Genomic DNA, 19,788 nt, shown 5'->3' on the forward strand with positions numbered 1-19,788 from the left:
TGACCGGTCATGTGATCCATGATATCTAAGAATACCGTGAAGTCCTTTATTTCATGTTCTTTTCATCATGTAAATTGAGGTTTAAATGTTGGGCTCATAGTTTGGCTAAGCTTAGCGAGTTCTTTTGTTTCCACAGTGTGGCGCGGGGTTGTTTCGAATTTTATCCGTGAGATAATATGTGATCACATTAAACATTTTGATTATGTGATATGATCAATAAATCTCACGTTTATAATAAGAAACAATAAAAACAAAAGTGAAAAAAGCTGCCATAGAAGTTGAACCACAAATTACCGTGTTACCCCGAAACAAGGCTCATATTAACCGCCACCCACGCCCAGCCGATGCAACCGCACGATGGTATTTCCGTCACGCTTTAGCCCACACACGCAAGCAACGCCGTACCGGAAACAAAATCTGGTGTGGAAAAAAATAGATAAAATCCCCCCGAAAATCCGCGATCGCGTCTCTTCTCTCTCCCCCCGCCTCCAATTCCCAATCCCCTTCCTCGCCTACCCGGCCGCTGCTCCTACTCGATCCCATTCGATTCGATTCCTGCAAGGTCTCCCACCATCCGAATCCTACTGTAGTTCGCGGCTGCCCCTCGTCAAAGCCGACCCCCGCCGCCGCGAGCCCCGCCGGAATCGCTGCTGCTGCTTCCTGCCAAGTTTTTCTTGCTTCCGTTGCTTCTTGGAGTGTTCCGGGCGGTTCCTGGGGCGAGACGAGCTGTTCTGGTGGATTTGTGTCCGGTCCGGCCAAGGTTTCGCTCCGCTCCTGTGGAGGGCTCTGCTGGAGATTTAGGGGAGACCAGGGTTTCGAATTGGCGCGGTTCTGGTCAGATTGGAAGCCACGATGCCGAGGAGCACGCGTCGCAGGTCCCGGAAGCACGGCCGGGAGGAGCGGGACAGGTCGGACTCCGACGAGGACCCGCGCCCGCGGGAGAAGGGGTCCGCCAGGGAGCACGAGAAGCGGCTGTCCTCGGCGGCGTCTGCGAAGCTTCCCAATGCGGGCGAGGCGTCTGGCTCGTCGGCGGAGGGGCGGAAGAAGAGGAAGAGCAGAGGGGAGCAAGAGGCTGACACCAGGGAGGAAAGGCGGAGTGGCGGCGGGGAGGATGAGAGGAAGAGGAGGAAGAGCAGAGGGGAGCAAGAGGATGACACCAGGGAGGAAAGGCGGGAGGATGAGAGGGTTAATCACCGTGACTCGAAGAAGTCGAGGAGTTCGGATGGTGATGTCAAGGGGAAGTCTGCAAGGAATTCTGATAGGTCCGACGAGGTTAGCAGAAGGAAGTCGAGTAAAGGGGCATTGTTGGAGGAAGATGGTGCCGGCGAGCATCGCCGGGTCAAGGAGAGGGGGGTTGAGCGGGAGGCAGAGAAGTCAAAAGAAAGCAAGCAAGTGATGGTGCTCAAGGAAGATGATATTGCTCAGCAGTATAAGATGGTGAAGGATAGGAGTAGGGACCATGATAAGGGGGATGAGGGCAGGCACGATGCATCGTTCAAAGATATACCAAGAAACAAAGAGGTGAAAACACGAGATTTGGATAGCGATAAATCGAGGAGTAAGTGTAATGGAACTGATGGTAGGTATTTTTCACCCTCCCCTTCGTACTTGTTGGTGGATTTTTACTATCAAGTATCACTTTCTATACTCAGCGAAGCATTATAGGGAGTATGGAACATGAACACCTGTCAATTGCATAGTTCTTGTTGATGACATTGGTAACAATAGAAGGAGGAACTACTTAATTCTTAAGTCACTAAACTAGAAACTGATATACTATATTATGTTGAGTTGAAGGTTTTTTTACTTGAGTTTCTTCCCTTGATTATACTTACCGCAGAGAACATTATAACCTCTTATCATGACATTTGGCTTAATATCACCACATGTGTTGCCTGACTTAATCTCACTGTATGATGAAACATACCTGTATTGCAGAGCACATCCCATAGAAAAACGAACCTGCTCAACCTAAGCATTATGAATGAAGAACATATAAGTGTACGTGTTCATTTGTTCCATCCATGCCACTGTTTGGAACTTTTGATGGACATAGAGTGCAGTTGACATGACTGAATTTGTAGATAGCTTTTAGGTGCTCGTGTAGTCATGTATAATACATAGAAGTGTGTGACTATACACGACCACATAGAAGTGCATCCTCTGCAGGTGCAGATGTGGGTAAATGCTGTGTGCATCTGAAATGAATGGGTGGGGGATGCTAGGGCCTCCTGAACATCATTCCTAATTCTTGAAATTTCAAATATGTTCATTGTCCTATTGTGTGTCTATTATAATTTGGACATGAACCATTCATTATGTTGTCAGGATGGATTGAATGTGAAATCATTTATTTGTGACTTGTTCCTATGCAGTAGTAGAATGTATGTGGTTTCAAATGAGTTATGTTGTCTTATTTGTTATCTACTATTCAGCATTGCCGGTTTTCAGAACAAGCTCTCTGCCAATTATATCTTTCTTAACTGTTCTCGAGCCTTGTACATCACTGCATTGATCTGTTTGTTTATATTCTGTTGTTGACGCCTTCTCATAAGAACACAGCCGCCATGTTTATTTAGTTTGCCCACGCAATAAAACAAGTGGTATTGCGGTCATAAACTTAAGAGTGTAAAAAATATCTCATTAATCAAAAAGAGAGTATTGGTGTGTGTTTGTTGTGAGTTGGACCTTCTAATCATTTTTATATCTCTGAAGCATTTATGTTTTAATTTTTATTAATAACATATTGTTTTCATTAAATTAGCAGATCGTCAACGTGAAGATGAGTTGCACGATGGAGAACTAGAAAAGAATGGGAGGCACAGGAAAACGAAGGATCTGTCTGTTGGGAAAGATGAGTCACATGGTGGCAGCAGGGAAAGGCAAACCAGGCCTAGGGATGTTTGTACCAAGGTTGATGGATATTACGAGCAACAGCACACAGATGAAAAATTCAAAGATGACATGCCTAGAGGTGTGGACAAACCTAGAGAAGAGAAATATAAGGATGATAGGTCCAAAGTTCAGGATAGGTATAAGAATAACAAATACAAAGATGATAGGTATAAAGAAGAGGAAAGACATAGTAGAGATGATAGGTATAAAGAAGAGGAAAGACATAGTAGAGATGAAAGGTATAAAGAAGAGGAAAGACATAGTAGAGATGAAAGGTACAGAGAGGAAAGGTCTAGACATGAAGATAGACATAAGGATGTAAAATACAAAGAGGAAAGATCTAAAGAGGAGGGCAGACATAAGGATGAAAGATACAAAGAGAAGCCTAGAGATGAAGAGAAGCCTAGGAATGAAAGATCTGACAATAGCTCTAGAGAGAAACATCGAGATGATATTTATAGAAATAGTAGGAATCAAGATGGTGGATCACGGGGAGTGCGGTCCTCAAAGGATAACACTAGAGACAGATCTTTGGAAAAGCACCACAAGGACGAACTTAATTACTCAGATAGCCGGTATAATAAAAATAGACTTAATGACAATGAAGAGAATGCATCTGCTGCTGATCACAGGAGCACCAAGTATAGAGATGATAGCAAAGTGAAGAAACGGTCTTATGAAGAAAATGGTGATCTGGAGCCGAGGAATGCAAAAGAATATCATGGAGATGCTACTACAAAACACAGGTCTGATGTAGGCTCATTTCTATCTAGTGAAGACCGTAGACGGGAATATGAGAAGGTTGATTCTCGGAAGAGGGATTTTGAGAGGAAGAGCCCTTCTAGATCCAGTACATATCATGTGAAGGAGCAAAGCAGGTAATTTTTTTTCCACTGCTGACTACATTCTTCTCTGCAGTACATTGCACTTCAACTTTTTAAATGGGAAAGGCATGTTGTATCTTTGTGCCTTTGGATTTGATTATGTTTAAATTAGTGTATAGTAAATTTGTGGGTGAAGTTGATTGACTCCTATTTTGTCTTGTTCGTTATGTTCTTTTTCCTTACAAGTATTAGGAAGAGAGATTACTTGAGTACAATTTTCTCCTTTTTATGTGTATTCGATGCCCTGATTCTAACAGAGCTAGTAATTGTTAAGAGTGAAAACATAGAAGTAGTTCTAGTAATCGTGGGCACTTCTTATCATCTGTTTCTGCATGTGATTTTGCTACTTATTTTCTAAGTTTATCCTCTGTATGTTAAAAGGTTTTCTTTTGGTCAAACTATAAGTCGTTGAAAGTTACGAACTGCATGCTGCAACCATCTGAAATTTTAACAAATTATTATTTATTTCAGGCATTTCCCAAAACAAGAAGAATCCTCACCCAGGGAGTACGGTGCTGCTCTGGGAAGACAGAGACGGACATCTGACTTTCAATCAGTTGATGGTCTCAATATAACTGATGCAAATAGCAAAGAATCCTCTCACCTCTCAAAAGATGGTAGAATTTTGAGATCTGATGGCCGACCAATTCATTTTAATGACAGACCACCATCAATGAGTGATCGGCAAGTTCCTATCCGGAACAATCTGAGCAGTAATACTAGACATCATGAGTTATTATTGAATGGCCGAGCGACCGAGAACTATCAAAGTGCATCACCAGGGCATCTCCATGTGGCACCTGATAGGTCTGAAATGGACACTCAAAGATCCTTTGATGATGATACTAGGAGCCAGGTTAGGGAACGCCGATCAAGCAGCCGCTCTAGAAGAAGTGGTACTATTGATACTGCAAGAGGGCACGGTAACACTTGGAATAATCCCTCTTCATGGCCTTCATCAGTACCTAATGGTTTTGGTCCTTTCCAGCATGGGCCTCCAGTCCCTGGTTTTCATCCAGCTATCCACCAATTCCCTTGGATGCGACCACCTATGGATATGAATCATGCTGGGGTTCATTATCCTCTGCATGGACATCCTGAAAGTTTTTCTCAATTTGCACAACCATTTCCATGGCACAATTCCGCAGAAGAACCATATCTCTCTGGATTGCCAGTTTGGAATGCAAACAGAAGTGTCGTTGAAGAATACTCTGACAGCTATGGCGGACGAGATTTGGTCAAGAATAAAGATTCTGATTTACAGCAGCAGTCAGAGACAGAGGTGCCACTTCCATCTCATACTTCTGACAAGCCTTCACTAATTCAGTTCCCAGCTCAAAATCAAAGTGAGAACTCTGAAGTCAAACCAGTTGATGAGAGCAATGCTGCAAAGGCTGATGCACATGCTCCAAAATATAAATCTGAGAGAACTCCTGGACCTTCTAATGTAGAAGTGGATTCTCGGTTTTGCTCTACCTATTTTAAGAGCATTGACATTTCTACAAGCCTTGCTTCACCAGAGTTGTACAAAAAATGTATTACAATGGTGGGAGAGTTTGAACTGGCTGAATCGTCTAAATTTAGCATGCATCGGTCCTTGAAGGTAGATGGAATATTTATATGTATAGGTTGCTGGTTGAAAACGTTTCATTTATTAACATTAACCATTTTAACCTTTCTGTTCCCTTATACAGAATAATAAAAACGAGCATGGATATCAAGCAGAAGGTACCAAATACATGGTAAAATCCATGTTTTCTGGGAAAGCTACTTCTGTATTTGAGGTACATCTTTGGAAGAACCAACTTTAAGAAGCATTCATGATAGCGCTCCGACAGCGCATGAATGGCTAGTTCAATATTTGTCACATTGGATGGTTACCATGTTATTCAGGTTTCTCAATTAGGGCATTTTTCTTCATGTGATAAGCTCCCGAGAAAAAAACATAATTCTGCATAGGCTATACGACTTCTAATGTTATTTTTGAAAGATATACAAGCTTTTTATTAAATAAAGCTTAGCCAAAGTTCATAAAGAGCTACCAATGCTTTGAACTATGGGGGCTGGCTGTTCCCAAAAGTTGGCTTTTGTTTTCCTAGCTCGCATTGAACACGTACCATCTATGCATGACATTGGGAAGCCGTAATGCTTTTGTTGCATGTTTAATCCCCAACCTAGATCACCTAGAGCCCCCAGACCACCTAGAGCCTTCAAACTTTAACTAGCTTTTTACAGGTTGACCTGTCTGGCTTGAAATTGCTGTCCTGTATCAGAACTCATGATCATCCTTATTTACTTTTGAGCCAAACATGTTAAAATTTGTATCAACGCAGTACAGTATAATGTTACTCTAGCTCAAATAATTGTTCAGTAGCGTAAAGAAATATCTAGGACTTAATTATCATGTCAGAACCTTCTTAATTATTATATCACAACCTTCTTAATATTGGTTTTAATTTCTACAGAATGCCATGGCGCTTTATAGTTCAAGCACTGGGTCTTGGAAGTCGAAAACTCTTGCATCATCGTCACAACAAGAAAGTGACAAGACGATCAATCAGGCTTCTGTGAACATGGTGGAGGAAAGCAATGTTACTGTAGCTGAGTATCAGTCATTGCCGTGTACTGATATGTGCGATGAAGTACACAATAACGACCAGCCTCATCTTGATGCTGGGCCGGCAAAAGATTGCACCGACACAGGAGAAGACAAGGTGGGCTCAGACCTTGGGGACAAAAGCCTCGGCATCAACCATAGTGAGGGGCATTCTTCTGACGCCGAGGAGCTGCAAGTTCTGGGCAACGGCGAGGCGCAGCCCCCTCAGGTGGGCAGCATTCCCGACGTTCCGAAAGAACAGGTTTCTGGTGTCATTTCTGACACTACATTTCCCTCTGGTTCTCAGTTGCGCGAGGGTGTTAATTTAAAACGGATACCTTGCTCTCCTGGGAGTACTTAAAAAACAATCGATTCCATTTATTGCTCCAATTAGTATCCCATTTCCTTTGGCTGGTATCCATCGTGCGTTTCCTTTTTTTCCTATTTTCCCATCATGTTTTGTTTCTGTTTGGAGAATGGCAGGGTTCTCCAGTGTGCCCCCTTGTTCTGCCGCGGTGTGTGTGTGGCTCAAGTGCAAGCAATAAAAGTTATCTTCTTTCATTTCATTATTTTCTTTTAGAAATTTTCAACCTGGAACCACAACTACTGATCACTTAGGTTTACTGTTGCTTTTCTTGCGAAATGAAAAGGTAAAATCAGTATGGTTTTTATAGGGACGAATGTTCGAAAGGACTTGGGTCTTTTCTGTTTTCAAGCATGGATCCCTTTCATCCGTGTATATTTGGTGGAAGCTGCGTAATCCTCTAATCCATACGCCTGTCTGCGTGAACTACAAATCAAATTAGAACCTAAGATTGGATTTTTGATTAATCAATATTTCCAATGGGTGTAGTGTTACTGAGTTTCAGTCCTTCCTGATAGCTCAAGTGGTACTTTTTTTTTTTTTTTGAAACTAAGTGGTACTCCCTCTGTTCCAACACATGATCGTCGACCAAATGGCCAGATGAGTGCTCCACTTCACCAGCTTAATTTCTGAAGACAGGGCAGCAAACGCAAGCAAGCACGGCAACAACACAATCAAATGTAGTGATGACACAGAACAGAGTAGTAAATTGTAGCTCGCGTGTCCATAGTTGTTTAGCTGATTGCCAGAAACACGAAATCATTTGTGCTGCATACTGAATCCCTGATACATATAGGAATTTTCTCCAACTTCCCATCTCAGATTACATAACTCAAACAACACAACTGACGAACCATGAGCACAGAGAAGTAAGAAGGGATAACATCTTCTTAAGTATATAGCGCGCCCAGCTCGCTCCGGCCGGAGACCCTCGCCGCGGCCTTCACCGGATCGACGCCGAGCTGCGCCGCCACGCTCCGCATGACCCCGAAGTCGGAGGGCCTCGCGGCCGCCGGCCAAGTCACCACCATGCTCGCGGCCTTCCCCCGGATCTGGCACTCCGCCATCAGGGCCGCGCCGAGCCCGTCTATCACGCTCCCCGGAGGGGCCAGCGCCGCGACGCCCTTGGCCGCGCCGACGCCTCCCAGCCGACGGGCCGCGCTGGTCTCCAGCTTCCCCTCCACCGTCTCGTCCGCGGCGAGCCTGCCCCTGTAGGCCCCGCTCCGGACCGCGTCTAGCACCAGGACCTCCTCCGGCTGGAGCGCGGAGATGAGGCTCCTGGCGGCGGCGCGCGCGCGGTGGGCGGGGACGGCGGCGTGGACGGCGGCGAGGAGCGCGCCGGAGGACGGGTGGAGGTAGACGCGGATGGGCGCGTGGTTGGACTGCTGCAGGGGCAGGTCGGGGAGGAGGAGGGAGGCGTGGAGCGGAGGCGGCGGGGAGGGGAGCAGGGCGAGGGAGGTGGGGGAGATGAGGACGATTAGGAGGCGCGGGGAGGGGGGGCTAGGGTTGGGGGAGACGACGAGGATGGGGGTGGGCTGCGGCGGCGGAGCGGCGAAGTTGTCGAGGTCGTCCGGGGAGAAGCGGGACGGCGGCGGCGCGTCGGTGACCACGTCGTCCATGGGTGCGAGTGCGAGTGCGATGCGATCGGTGGCGGCCTGGTGGTGGTGGGGTTTGCGGACTCGGTGGGGAAGAAAACGATTTGCCGCTTCGTATGGGCCTGGTGAGTCAAGGGGTTTTTCTTTCTTGAGCTTCAGGTAAACTATTATTGCAAGAGGAGGAACTTTCAAAGGATTTTTCGTTCCCTCGCGCTAGGGTTTTCTTTCTCGTGTCTCTCGCGGTGACTGCCGGCGTTGAGCCTTTTCTCCCCCTCATCTCCTCTCCTCCTCCGCGGTTTGAGCTCGGGCTGACTAAGGGGCGATCCTGGTATAGTTTCCCGACCTTGGTTCTTGCGCGGCGGGTTGAGCTAGAGTTCTAGGGTTTTCTCCTCGTAGCGTTGGTGCCATGGACACAGATCAAAGGAAAGCTTCGCCAAGCGCGCCTCCAAAAGGGAGATCTGAGAAAGATGAACTGGAAGAGATGATGAACAAACTAGGTCTGCGAGAAGAGGATTTGGATGATGTGATCATTGAGGAGGAGCCTTAGCCACCGGCCGAATCTACTCAGTGGTTAGCGATTGCAAGGGTGCATACTATCATTGACTACAACGACTTGTGGTTCTACATGAACATGCGATCAGCTTGGGACCTTGCTCAAGAAGTTAAATTCAGATCTTAAAAGGACAACATGTATACCATGCAATTTTCATGTTTGGGAGATTGGGACAAAGTTATGGAGGGCGGTACTTGGGCTTTTAGAGGGCATCCGTTGATTCTAGCGTTGTATGATGAGTTCACTAAGCCATTATAAGTTTCTCTAACAGATGCAAAATTTGGATTCAAATTCATGATCTTCCTGATGGTTTTAAGCCAATGACCGGGTATTAGCTGCAAAGGTTGTGAGTCGGTGTCTTGCGACTATACTGGTAAAGGAGAGGCTCTGGACCTGGACGTGCTGGCTTTAGGACTGGACCCTCGTGGAAAGGGCATCGTGACGATGAGGAGAAGGATAATGTGTATGAGGATGAGCGAGATCCTAACAAAAAAGAGTAGTTGATGCTTGTTCTAACCCGACCTTGTTGGGGATTCCGGGTAATGCAGCGCGAGATACTAGTGCTACATACAATAACAGGGGTAAGGTGGGTGTAATTGTGAATGGCCTCCAACCACTTGCTCCACCAAGTCTTAATCCAGTTAGAGATCCGAAAAGGAAGAAAGCGATAGAGGAAGAAAGCTCTGGTGCAAATGTTGAATCGGCGGGTTCCATGGAGGGGCGTCGCCTAGATCAATTAGGTTTTTAGGGAAGAACCGTCGGGTTTTGGGCAATGAACCAGCAGTTCGAGCGCTTTTGCATGTCCAAAGGTGATGCAACTCCGATGTGTTGTTTTTGTCGGAGACACACTTATCCGACAGATTGTCTCAAAAGGAGGTTAAAGATGGATTTTAAAATTGTTAATCCCAGCGATGGTAGAAGTGGAGGTGTGCTAATGCTATGGAAGAGAGAAATTAGCATTCAACAAAAAAAAATTGGCTCCAAAGTATATTGATGTATGTATCATTGAAAATCCAAACAAAATTTGGCGTTTTACATGTTTCTATGGAGAGTCTAGATGGGAAGATAAGCACTTAACATGGGACAAAATTAGAGAACTCAACGATCAGCATGATATGATGTGGGCGATTATGGGTGACTTCAATGATATTTTATTTTCTCATGAAAAGGAGGGTGGTAACCCTAGACCGCAAGGATATATGCAGGCTTTCCGAGATGCTCTAAATGACTACAGGTGGATTGGGAGCCATATGGTAGCTTTTACCGTATTGGCGCGGCGATGACTGACCTCAACCCCAAATGCACGGAGGAGTCGGGTTTCTGGCGTATGCGCTGTCCACTCATATTCATGTGGACGGTTGAATACCACCAGCCGCACAGGAAAATTTTGGCCCCTGGATAGTTTGAGCTTGTTTTGGTTCTATATTTCGATTGTGTGGCGCCCATGGCATGGGCGCCACACAGTGAAGTGTGGCGCCGATGCCATGGGCGCCACACATGGACTTGTGGTAAAAATCATACCATATTACCACATTTTTCAATTGAACATTGCAGACAACTATTCCCAGACAACATAATGGTTCAGATTACATATATGGTTCGAGGCATAAAGGTTCAAATTAAAATAAGGTTCGACGACACAATCCAAGCCCAAACGGAGAGAAGGTTCGACAACATCAAAGTTCATATTACATTAAGGTTTGTAGTACATAATGCTAGCCAATAGACATCACTGCATGGTGATGACCCACAAGTATAGGGGGTGTATCGTAGTATCTTCGATAAGTAAGAATGTCGATCCCAACGAGGAGCAGAAGGTGTTGACAAGCAGTTTCGATGAAGGATTCACTGTAAATGCTCACAGACAAGTATTCAGGGGGTTTTGATGTAACAGTTGAATAAAATACGAGTAAGTAAAGTGCGAGAGTAACAATTGCAGCGAGTGGCCCAATCCTTTTTAGCACAAAGGACAAGCCGGTTTGATTACTTATAATGACCAAACGTTCTCGAGGACACACGGGATTTTAGTCTAGTGCTTTCGCTACATACGGCTAAATAATCTTCATTGTTATGATAAGTGTTGTGTGGGTGAACCTATGCTAATGTACCGCCCTTCCTAGGACTAATACATACTTGTGATTATACCCTTGCAAGCATCCGCAACTACAAGAAAGTAATTAAGAATAAATCTAACCACGACCTTAAACTACGAGATCCTCGCTATCCCTCCCGCATCGATATACCAACGGGGGCTTAGGTTTCGTCACTCCGGCAACCCCGCAATTGGCAAACGAGTACAAGATGCATTCCCCTAGGCCCATAAAGGTGAAGTGTCATGTAGTCGACGTTCACATGACACCACTAGAAGAATAACACCACAACTTAAATATCATACCATTGAATATTACTCAACCATAGTTCACTACTAACATTTAGACTTCACCCATGTCCTCAAGAACTAAACGAACTACTCACGAGACATCATATGGAACATGATCGGAGGTGATATGATGACAAATAACAATCTGAACATAAACCTTGGTCCAATGGTTTCACTCAATAGCATCAACAACAAGTAGAAATCGATACCGGGAGAGTTTCCCCTATCAAACAATCAAGATCAAACCCAAATTGCTACGGCGGTGATGATGTCCAGCGGTGGAGACGGCGGTGATGATGGTGGAGATGATGATGATGGTGATGGAGATGATGTCCAGCTCGATGACGGTGGCGATGGCGTCGATTTCCCCCTCCCGGAGGGAATTTCCCCGGCGGATCTCAGCCCGCCGGAGAGCTCTTTTCTCTCTGGTGTTCTCCGCCCCGCGAGGCGGCTGTAACTCTTCGCGAGGTACCCTCTGTGGCTTAGGTCTTCGGGACGAAGGATTTCGCGAAGAAAAGGAGGCGAAAGGGGCTGTGGGGCCCCCTCACCACCAGGTGGCGCGGCCAGGCCATGGGCCGCGCCGCCCTATGGTCTGGGCCCACCTTGGGTCCAGCTGGCTCCCCTTCTGGCTTTCTTCGTCATCTGGAAAAATAGGATTTTTGGTATAATTTCCTTCCACAGTTGATCTTCCGAAATATTGCATTCTGACGGTGCTTTTTCCAGCGAGAATCCCGGCTCCGGTGCTCGATCCTCCAATAATGATGAAACATGCAAAATAGATGAAATAACATAAGTATTGTGTCTAAATATGAAATATATCAATGAATAACGAGCAAATTATGATATAAAATAGTGATGCAAATTGGACGTATCAACTCCCCCAAGCTTAGACTTCGCTTGTCCCCAAGCGAAACCGAACTCGATAAACGAGACCACATGTTTATGGAGTGAAGAGTCGATAAATAAAATACGGACAAGAAGCATCATATTCATTCACACAAGACATTCTAGTAAACAACTTCTTCATATAACTCAACTTGAAACAAGTATAAAGTAATCACAAATAAAGGTGCGTAAGAAATCATAGTTGGTGATGGCAAACTTCGTTCTTGGTCAGAGAACAATTAACAGATTATACTTATCTCATTGAGCAGCGCTCTCATGTTAAAGTTTGTATGGCACAACTTGCATACTCAATCATAATAGTCTCCTCATAATCATTGATAACTTGCAAAGCTATATTCATTCAGATAAAACTTGTACTAAACAAGGAAAAATAAAGACATGATGAAGCAAATCACAATATAATGATTTGATCACAACTACTCAAATGCTTGCTTGAGATGGAGGGAAATAGGTTTACTGACTCAACATAAAGTAAAAGACAAGCCCTTCGCAGAGGGAAGCAGGGATTAAATCATGTGCTAGAGCTTTTTCAGTTTTGAAATCATATAAAGAGAATAAAAGTAGTATTTTGAGAGGTGTTTGTTGTTGTCAACGACTGGTAGCGGGTACTCTAACCCCCTTGCCAGACAACCTTCAAAGAGCGGCTCCCATTTTATTTTTATTTTGTGTGGCACTCCTTCCAACCTTTCTTTCACAAACCATGGCTAACCGAATCCTCGGGTGCCTGCCAACAATCTCATACCATAAAGGAGTGCCTTTTTGTTTTAGTTTTATTATGATGACACTCCCCCCAACCTTTGCTTACACAAGCCATGGCTAACCGAATCCTTCGGGTGCCGTCCATCAATCACATACCATGGAGGAGTGTCTATTTAGATTAATTAATTTGGGACTGGGAATCCCATTGCCAACTCTTTTTGCAAAATTATTGGATAAGCGGATGAAGCCACTAGTCCATTGGTGAAAGTTGCCCAACAAGATTGAAAGATAAAACACCACATACTTCCTCATGAGCTATAAAACATTGACACAAATAAGAGATAGTAAATTTTGAATTGTTTAAAGGTAGCACATGAAGTATTTACTTGGAATGGCAGAAAATACCATGTAGTAGGTAGATATGGTGGACACAAATGGCATAGGTTTAGGTTAAGGTTTGGATGCACGAGAAGTATTCCCTCTCAGTACAGGTCTTTGGCTAGCAAGGTTAATTAGCAAGCATAAGAGTTGAAGGAAACAAACAAATATACATGCGATAGAGATAATCATGCATCTTCCTTGTAAGCACAAACAGTTTTAACTTTAGAATAATAAGCTATGAGCTAACAAGAAAGAAAGACAATGAAACAACTACATGTATTTCTCTTTTTTTTACTTAAACCTCAAAGTGTTGTTGCTATTGACCAATGCTAAGTTTGCCAAAACCAAATAGATTTATTCAATGCTCCCAAAGTGATACCAATACTAACAACAAGGTAAATCATATAATAGAGATTGCAAACTAAAATAAGATGTGCAATATGTAAATGATAAGACTTCTCATTAATATTCCATAACGATAACTCACACCAAGGGATACATAGATAACCAACTAAAGGAGAGATACTTCCAAGCTGCAACCCATCTTATATGATAACTTCCCTACTCATGATATGACACTACTTGACAATAAAAAGTAAAAGGTAGTGATGATGTGATACCGCGGCACTCCCCAAGCTTGGAACAAACCAAGGGGATGCCAATACCGATGATGAATTACTCCTTCGGCGATGGTGGTGATGAATTCACGACAAGCTTCTCAACAAGCTCCCGAAGCTCATCAATCTTGTACGTGAGGTTGCGAATCATCTCCGAATTGTGCTCGACGCGGTTAAGAAGTATGTCCGACGGCGAGTCCCAATTCTTGGAGTTATTTCCCCACTCTTCACCTTCAGGCTTCGTCCTTCCTGCAGCGTTAGAACGATCTATATCCCAATTGCTAGGCAATGCTGCCCTGGGAGTCCTTTCAATTTGATTATTGAAAATTAGATTGCGGAAGGGATGGTGAGTGCCTGAGAAAGATGTCTTCGGAGCTAGGTAATGACGTGGAACCCCTCCTCCGGTGCGAATTCTTGTGCTCTTGTTTGCACTGAAGGGATTGTCCACCACCTTGACGCTTGCGATGGTAGCACGCGGGTGTGCACGCGAGTCTTCCTCCACCTCTTCTTCATCTTCTTCCTTGACGCTCTTGTCTTCCTCTTTCCACTCAAGATCTTGATTATCTTCATCCGGAAGCTCCTTGCCCTTGTTCTTGGAGACCATGGTGCTTCTAAACTGAAAACAGATCCCGGCGAAACAACTCGAAACAAAACACGTCGAGAAAACGATATACGGACCTCCGGGGGTCCGGGGGATTATATAGCAAAAAATTTCACGACAAAAGGAAAGTACCGGATCGAACCGCAGTCGGAAAGGGGCGACGAGGCGGCCGGACCATAGGGCGGCGCGGGCCCAGGCTAGGCCGCGCCGGCCTATGGTGGCACGCCCTCGTGCGTCTTTTCCACTCCGTTTCGATCTCGTAATTTTTCATATTTTCCAAAAACAGCAAAAATATTGTTCGGAAAGTAAATTGCGAACTTTTTATTACCGATCATTGTTACCTATTCAAAGTCGAGTTACGGCGGACTGTCAATTTGTCCTTTGATGAAAGCCTCCGGTGTTTCCACTTGAATAATATCAACATCAACATTATAGGAATCACCTGAGATATAATGCTTGAGTCTTTGTCCATTCACCACTTGCATAGCATTGCCTTTGAGAGAACTAATTTTGATTGCTCCTGAACGATATACCTCCTCGACAACATATGGTCCTTCCCATTTTGAGAGTAATTTCCCTGCAAAGAATCTGAGACGAGACCGATACAATAGGACTTTATCCCCAATATTAAATTCTCTTTTGATAATCCTTCTATCATGCCATTTTTTAACTTTCTCTTTAAAGAGTTTAGCATTTTCATAAGCTTCACTTCTCCATTCATCTAGAGAACTCAATTGCAACAACCTCTTATTAGCGGCAAGTTTAGGATCTTTATTTAATTCTCTAACTGCCCAATAAGCTTTGTGCTCTAGTTCTAAAGGTAAATGACAAGCTTTCCCATAAACCATTTTATAAGGTGACATTCCCATGGGATTTTTATAAGCAGTTCTATAAGCCCAAAGTGCATCCTTCAATTTACTAGCCCAATTCTTTCTAGTTTTATTAACGGTCTTTTGCAAGATAGATTTAATCTCTCTATTTGATAATTCTACTTGCCCACTAGTTTGAGGATGATAAGCGGAAGCAATTCTATGATTAATACCATATTTAGCAAGAGTTTTTCTAAAACCACCATGAATAAAATGAGAACCTCCATCAGTTATAATGTATCTAGGAACTCCAAATCTAGGAAAAATAATATCTAAAAGCATTCTTAAAGAGGTCTCACCATCAGCACTTTTTGTAGGTATGGCTTCCACCCATTTAGTAACATAATCAACAGCAACAAGTATATGAGTGTTACCTTCGAAGAGGGAAAAGGTCCCATGAAGTCAAATCCCCAACAATCGAACGGTTCAATAACAAGAGTATAATTCATAGGCATTTCATTGCGTCTGGAGATATTACCAACCCTTTGGCATTCATCACAAGATAAAATAAACTTCCTTGCATCTTTGAAGAGAGTTGGCCAATAAAAACCTGATTGTAGAACCTTTTGAGCGGTTCTTTCTCCGGCGTGATGTCCTCCATAAGCACTACCATGACATTTACTCAATATCTCCTGTTGTTCATATTCGGGAACACATCTTCGCAGAATACCATCCACTCCTTCTTTATATAAGTGTGGGTCATCCCAGAAATAATGCCTCAAATCATAAAAGAATTTCCTCCTTTCTTCGAAGCTGAAAAGGTTGGAGGCAAGTACTTGGAAACAATAAAGTTAGCATAATCAGCATACCAAGGACTGTCTCGCGAACTCACCTTTATTGCAGCCAATTGTTCATTTGGAAAACTATCATTAACGAGAACAGGATCATAAGCAATATTTTCCAATCTAGACAAATTATCGACAACGGGATTATCGGCACCTTTCCTATCTACAATATGTAAATAAAATTCTTGCAACGAAGTACCCATCTAATAAGCCTTGGCTTAGCATCTTTCTTTTGCATAAGGTATCCGATTGCAAGCATGATCGGTATGTATAGTAACTTTTGAATCAACAATATAAGACCTAAACTTATCACAAGCAAAGACTACAGCTAACAATTCCTTTTCAGTAGTAGCATAATTTCTTTGAGCAGCATCAAGAGTTTTACTAGCATAATGAATAACATTCAATTTTTTGTTTACTCGCTGTCCAAGAACAGCGCCTACAGCAAAATCACTAGCATCACACATAATTTCAAATGGTAAGTTCCAATCAGGAGGTTCAACTATAGGAGCAGTTGTTAAGGCTTTCTTAAGAGTTTCAAAAGCTTCCTTACAATCATCATCAAAAACAAAAGGTACATCTTTTTGAAGAAGATTAGTAAGAGGCTTTGAAATCTTGGAGAAGTCTTTAATAAACCTCCTATAAAACCCAGCATGACCAAGAACACTACGAATACCTTTAACATCCCTAGGATAGGGCATCTTCTCAATTGCTTCAACTTTAGCTCTATCAACTTCAATACCTCTCTCGGAAATTTTATGTCCCAATACAATTCCTTCATTAACCATAAAGTGGCATTTCTCCCAATTAAGAATAAGGTTAGTTTCTTCACATCTCTGCAAAACTTTGTCAAGGTTCCGCAAGCAATTATCAAAAGAATTCCCATAGACAGAAAAATCATCCATGAATACCTCTACAATACTCTCGCAAAAACCATGAAAAATAGCAGACATGCATCTTTGAAAAGTAGCAGGAGCATTACATAAACCAAAAGGCATACGTCTATAAGCATAAGTTCCATAGGGACAAGTGAAAGTGGTTTTCTCTTGATCCTTAGTTTTAACGACAATTTGTGAAAACCCGAATAACCATCAAGAAAACAAAAATGAGTATTTTTAGATAACCTTTCTAACATTTGATCAATAAAAGGCAAAGGGTAATGATCTTTTTTAGTAACCTTATTAACTTTTCGATAATCAATGCACATTCTATACCCTACAACTACTCTTTGGGGTATGAGCTCATCATTATCATTAGGCACAACAGTCATTCCTCCTTTCTTAGGAACACAATGCACGAGGACTAACCCATCTACTATCGGCAATAGGATATATAATACCAGCTTCAAGAAGTCTTAATACCTCATTTCTTACCACGTCCTTCATCTTAGGATTTAGACGACGGCTGGGTTCAACAACGAGGCTTCGCATCATCTTCCATATTAATGGCGTGTTGGCAAATAGAGGGAGAAATCCCCTTCAAGTCATCAAGAGTGTAGCCAATAGCTCCTCGGTGTTTCTTCAATATTTCCAATAACCTTTCTTCTTCAAACTCGTAAGCTTAGAACTAATAATAACAGGATATATTTTCTTATCATCAATATGAGCATATTTAAGATTATCGAGCAAAGGTTTTAAATCAAAGACAGGATCTTCCTTTGGTGGCGGTGTTGTACCCAGATCTTCCACCGGTAAATCATGCTTAAGAGTAGGTTGGCGGAGAAAAATTTCCTCAAGCTCATCTCTTTCTTTCCTAAAAACTTCACTCTCGCTATTCTCCAAATGTTGCTGCAAAGGATTATTAGGAACAAGAACAATAGATGCACACTGTTCCATTTTAAAATCATTACTAGGCAAATCAGCTTTATAAGGAGTTTTGGTAAATTTAGAGAAGTTAAACTCATATGATTCACCAGCAAATTTGGTCAAAATTTTCTCTTTCTTGCAATCTATAATAGCTCCACAAGTATTTAGAAAAGGTCTACCAAAAATGATAGGACAATAATCACTAGCAGCAGAACCAAGTACCAAAAAGTCAGGAGGATATTTAATCTTACCACATAGAACTTCCACATCTCGAACAATACCAATTGGAGAAATAGTTTCTCTATTAGCCAGCTGAATAACCACATCAATATCTTCAAGTTCACAAGAACCAATTTCGTGTATAATCTCCGTATAAAGCTCATAAGGAATAGCACTAATACTTGCACCAATATCGCATAAACCATAATAGCAATGATCACCAATTCTAACAGATAGCATAGGAACACTAGCTTGCTTTGGTTTATTAGGATGTGAAACAATATTAGAAGCATCTTCACAGAAAATAATATGACCTTCCTCCAAATTTTCGAGTCACAAGATCTTTAACTATTGCAACAGCGGAGTTCAACTTTTATTTGTTCTTCGGGTTCTATAGGTTTCTTTTCACTTTTATGAACCGCACTATTTATAACGAGTACTCCTTCATTTTAGCGGGGAAAGGAGTTTTTTCAATATAAGCTTCAGGAATAACATGATCAACAGTTTCAACTACAACGCATTTATTAATAGATGAATCAATTTTATCTTTATACGGTTCATGATACTTATCAAAATTCTTCTTAGGCAATTCATAATGAGAGGCAAAAGCTTTATAAAAATTTGCAGCAACTTGAGAATCAAGACCATAAGTAGCACTCATATTACGAAATTTATCAGTATCCATAAAAGCTTCAATGCATTTGTAATCATAATTTATACCTGATTCTCGATCTTTGTCGATCTCCCATCCTTCAGTATTTTCCTGGATTCGATTAAGAAGGTCCCTTTTAAACTCTTCCTTATTGCGCGTGAATGATCCAGAACAAGAAGTATCCAGCAAGGTCTTGTCTTCAAAAGAAAGTCTTGCATAGAAATTATCAATAATAACATTACCAGGAAGCTCATGAATGGGGCATTTGAGCATTAAAGACTTCAATCTCCCCCAAGCTTGAGCAATACTCTCTCCATCATGAGGCCAAAAATTATATATGCGATTCCGATCCTTGTGAATTTCACTTGGAGGATAGAACTTAGAATAAAACCGGGGCACAATATCATTCCATTCAAGAGAATCCCCATTATCCAGTAATTTATACCAATGTGCTGCTTTACCAGACAGCGATATAGAGAATAGTTTCTTCCTCACTTCATCCATAGCAATACCTGCACACTTGAATAAACCGCATAATTCATGCAAGAACAATAAATGATCTCCGGGGTGGACAGTTCCATCCCACGTATAACGGTTATTCACTACTCGTTCAATAATTTTCATAGGTATTTTGTATGGTATCTCTTCTTTACCTGGCGCCTCATCCACTACCTTTGCAGTAGTAGCAGATTTTCCAAATAAACATTCGAGAGAAGATCTCTCCATAATGAATTATGGCAGCAGGCAGAAATAAAATCAGCACAAACAGTAGGTATTTCCCTTACCAATTCCACTTACCAATAGCGCTTCACTCCCCGGCAACGGCGCCAGAAAATAGTCTTGATGACCCACAAGTATAGGGGGTGTATCGTAGTATCTTCGATAAGTAAGAATGTCGATCCCAACGAGGAGCGAGAAGGTGTTGACAAGCGAGTTTCGATGAAGGATTCACCGTAAATGCTCACGGACAAGTATTCGGGGGTTTTG

General features: G+C 42.7%; 2 protein-coding genes across 2 annotated transcripts; one reads left to right on the forward strand and one right to left on the reverse strand.

The window, feature by feature from the left end:
* The first annotated feature begins 423 nt into the window (after positions 1–423).
* Positions 424–6,736, forward strand: LOC124663929 (trichohyalin-like). The gene is made up of 5 exons (XM_047201560.1): positions 424–1,579; positions 2,768–3,773; positions 4,251–5,382; positions 5,474–5,563; positions 6,245–6,736. The coding sequence occupies exons 1-5, from the start codon at positions 853–855 to the stop codon at positions 6,734–6,736; spliced, it is 3,447 nt and encodes a 1,148-aa protein (XP_047057516.1). The 5' UTR covers positions 424–852.
* Positions 6,737–7,385: 649 nt separating this feature from the next.
* On the reverse strand, positions 7,386–8,360 carry LOC124659405. Its single transcript, XM_047197286.1, has one exon. The coding sequence runs from the start codon at positions 8,356–8,358 to the stop codon at positions 7,630–7,632; it is 729 nt and encodes a 242-aa protein (XP_047053242.1). The 5' UTR covers positions 8,359–8,360; the 3' UTR covers positions 7,386–7,629.
* Positions 8,361–19,788: the final 11,428 nt, after the last annotated feature.

This window comes from Lolium rigidum, chromosome 6, assembly GCF_022539505.1.
Source record: "Lolium rigidum isolate FL_2022 chromosome 6, APGP_CSIRO_Lrig_0.1, whole genome shotgun sequence".
NCBI lineage: Eukaryota > Viridiplantae > Streptophyta > Magnoliopsida > Poales > Poaceae > Lolium > Lolium rigidum.

Bases quoted from the DNA above. Each gene is read 5' to 3' on its own strand.
- LOC124663929 (XM_047201560.1), top strand. From the start codon at position 853: ATGCCGAGGAGCACGCGTCGCAGGTCCCGGAAGCACGGCCGGGAGGAG. The intron at 1,580-2,767 runs GTAGGTATTTTT...TTAAATTAGCAG, and splicing joins TAAGTGTAATGGAACTGATG to ATCGTCAACGTGAAGATGAG. The intron at 5,383-5,473 runs GTAGATGGAATA...TCCCTTATACAG, and splicing joins GCATGCATCGGTCCTTGAAG to AATAATAAAAACGAGCATGG.
- LOC124659405 (XM_047197286.1), bottom strand. From the start codon at position 8,358: ATGGACGACGTGGTCACCGACGCGCCGCCGCCGTCCCGCTTCTCCCCG.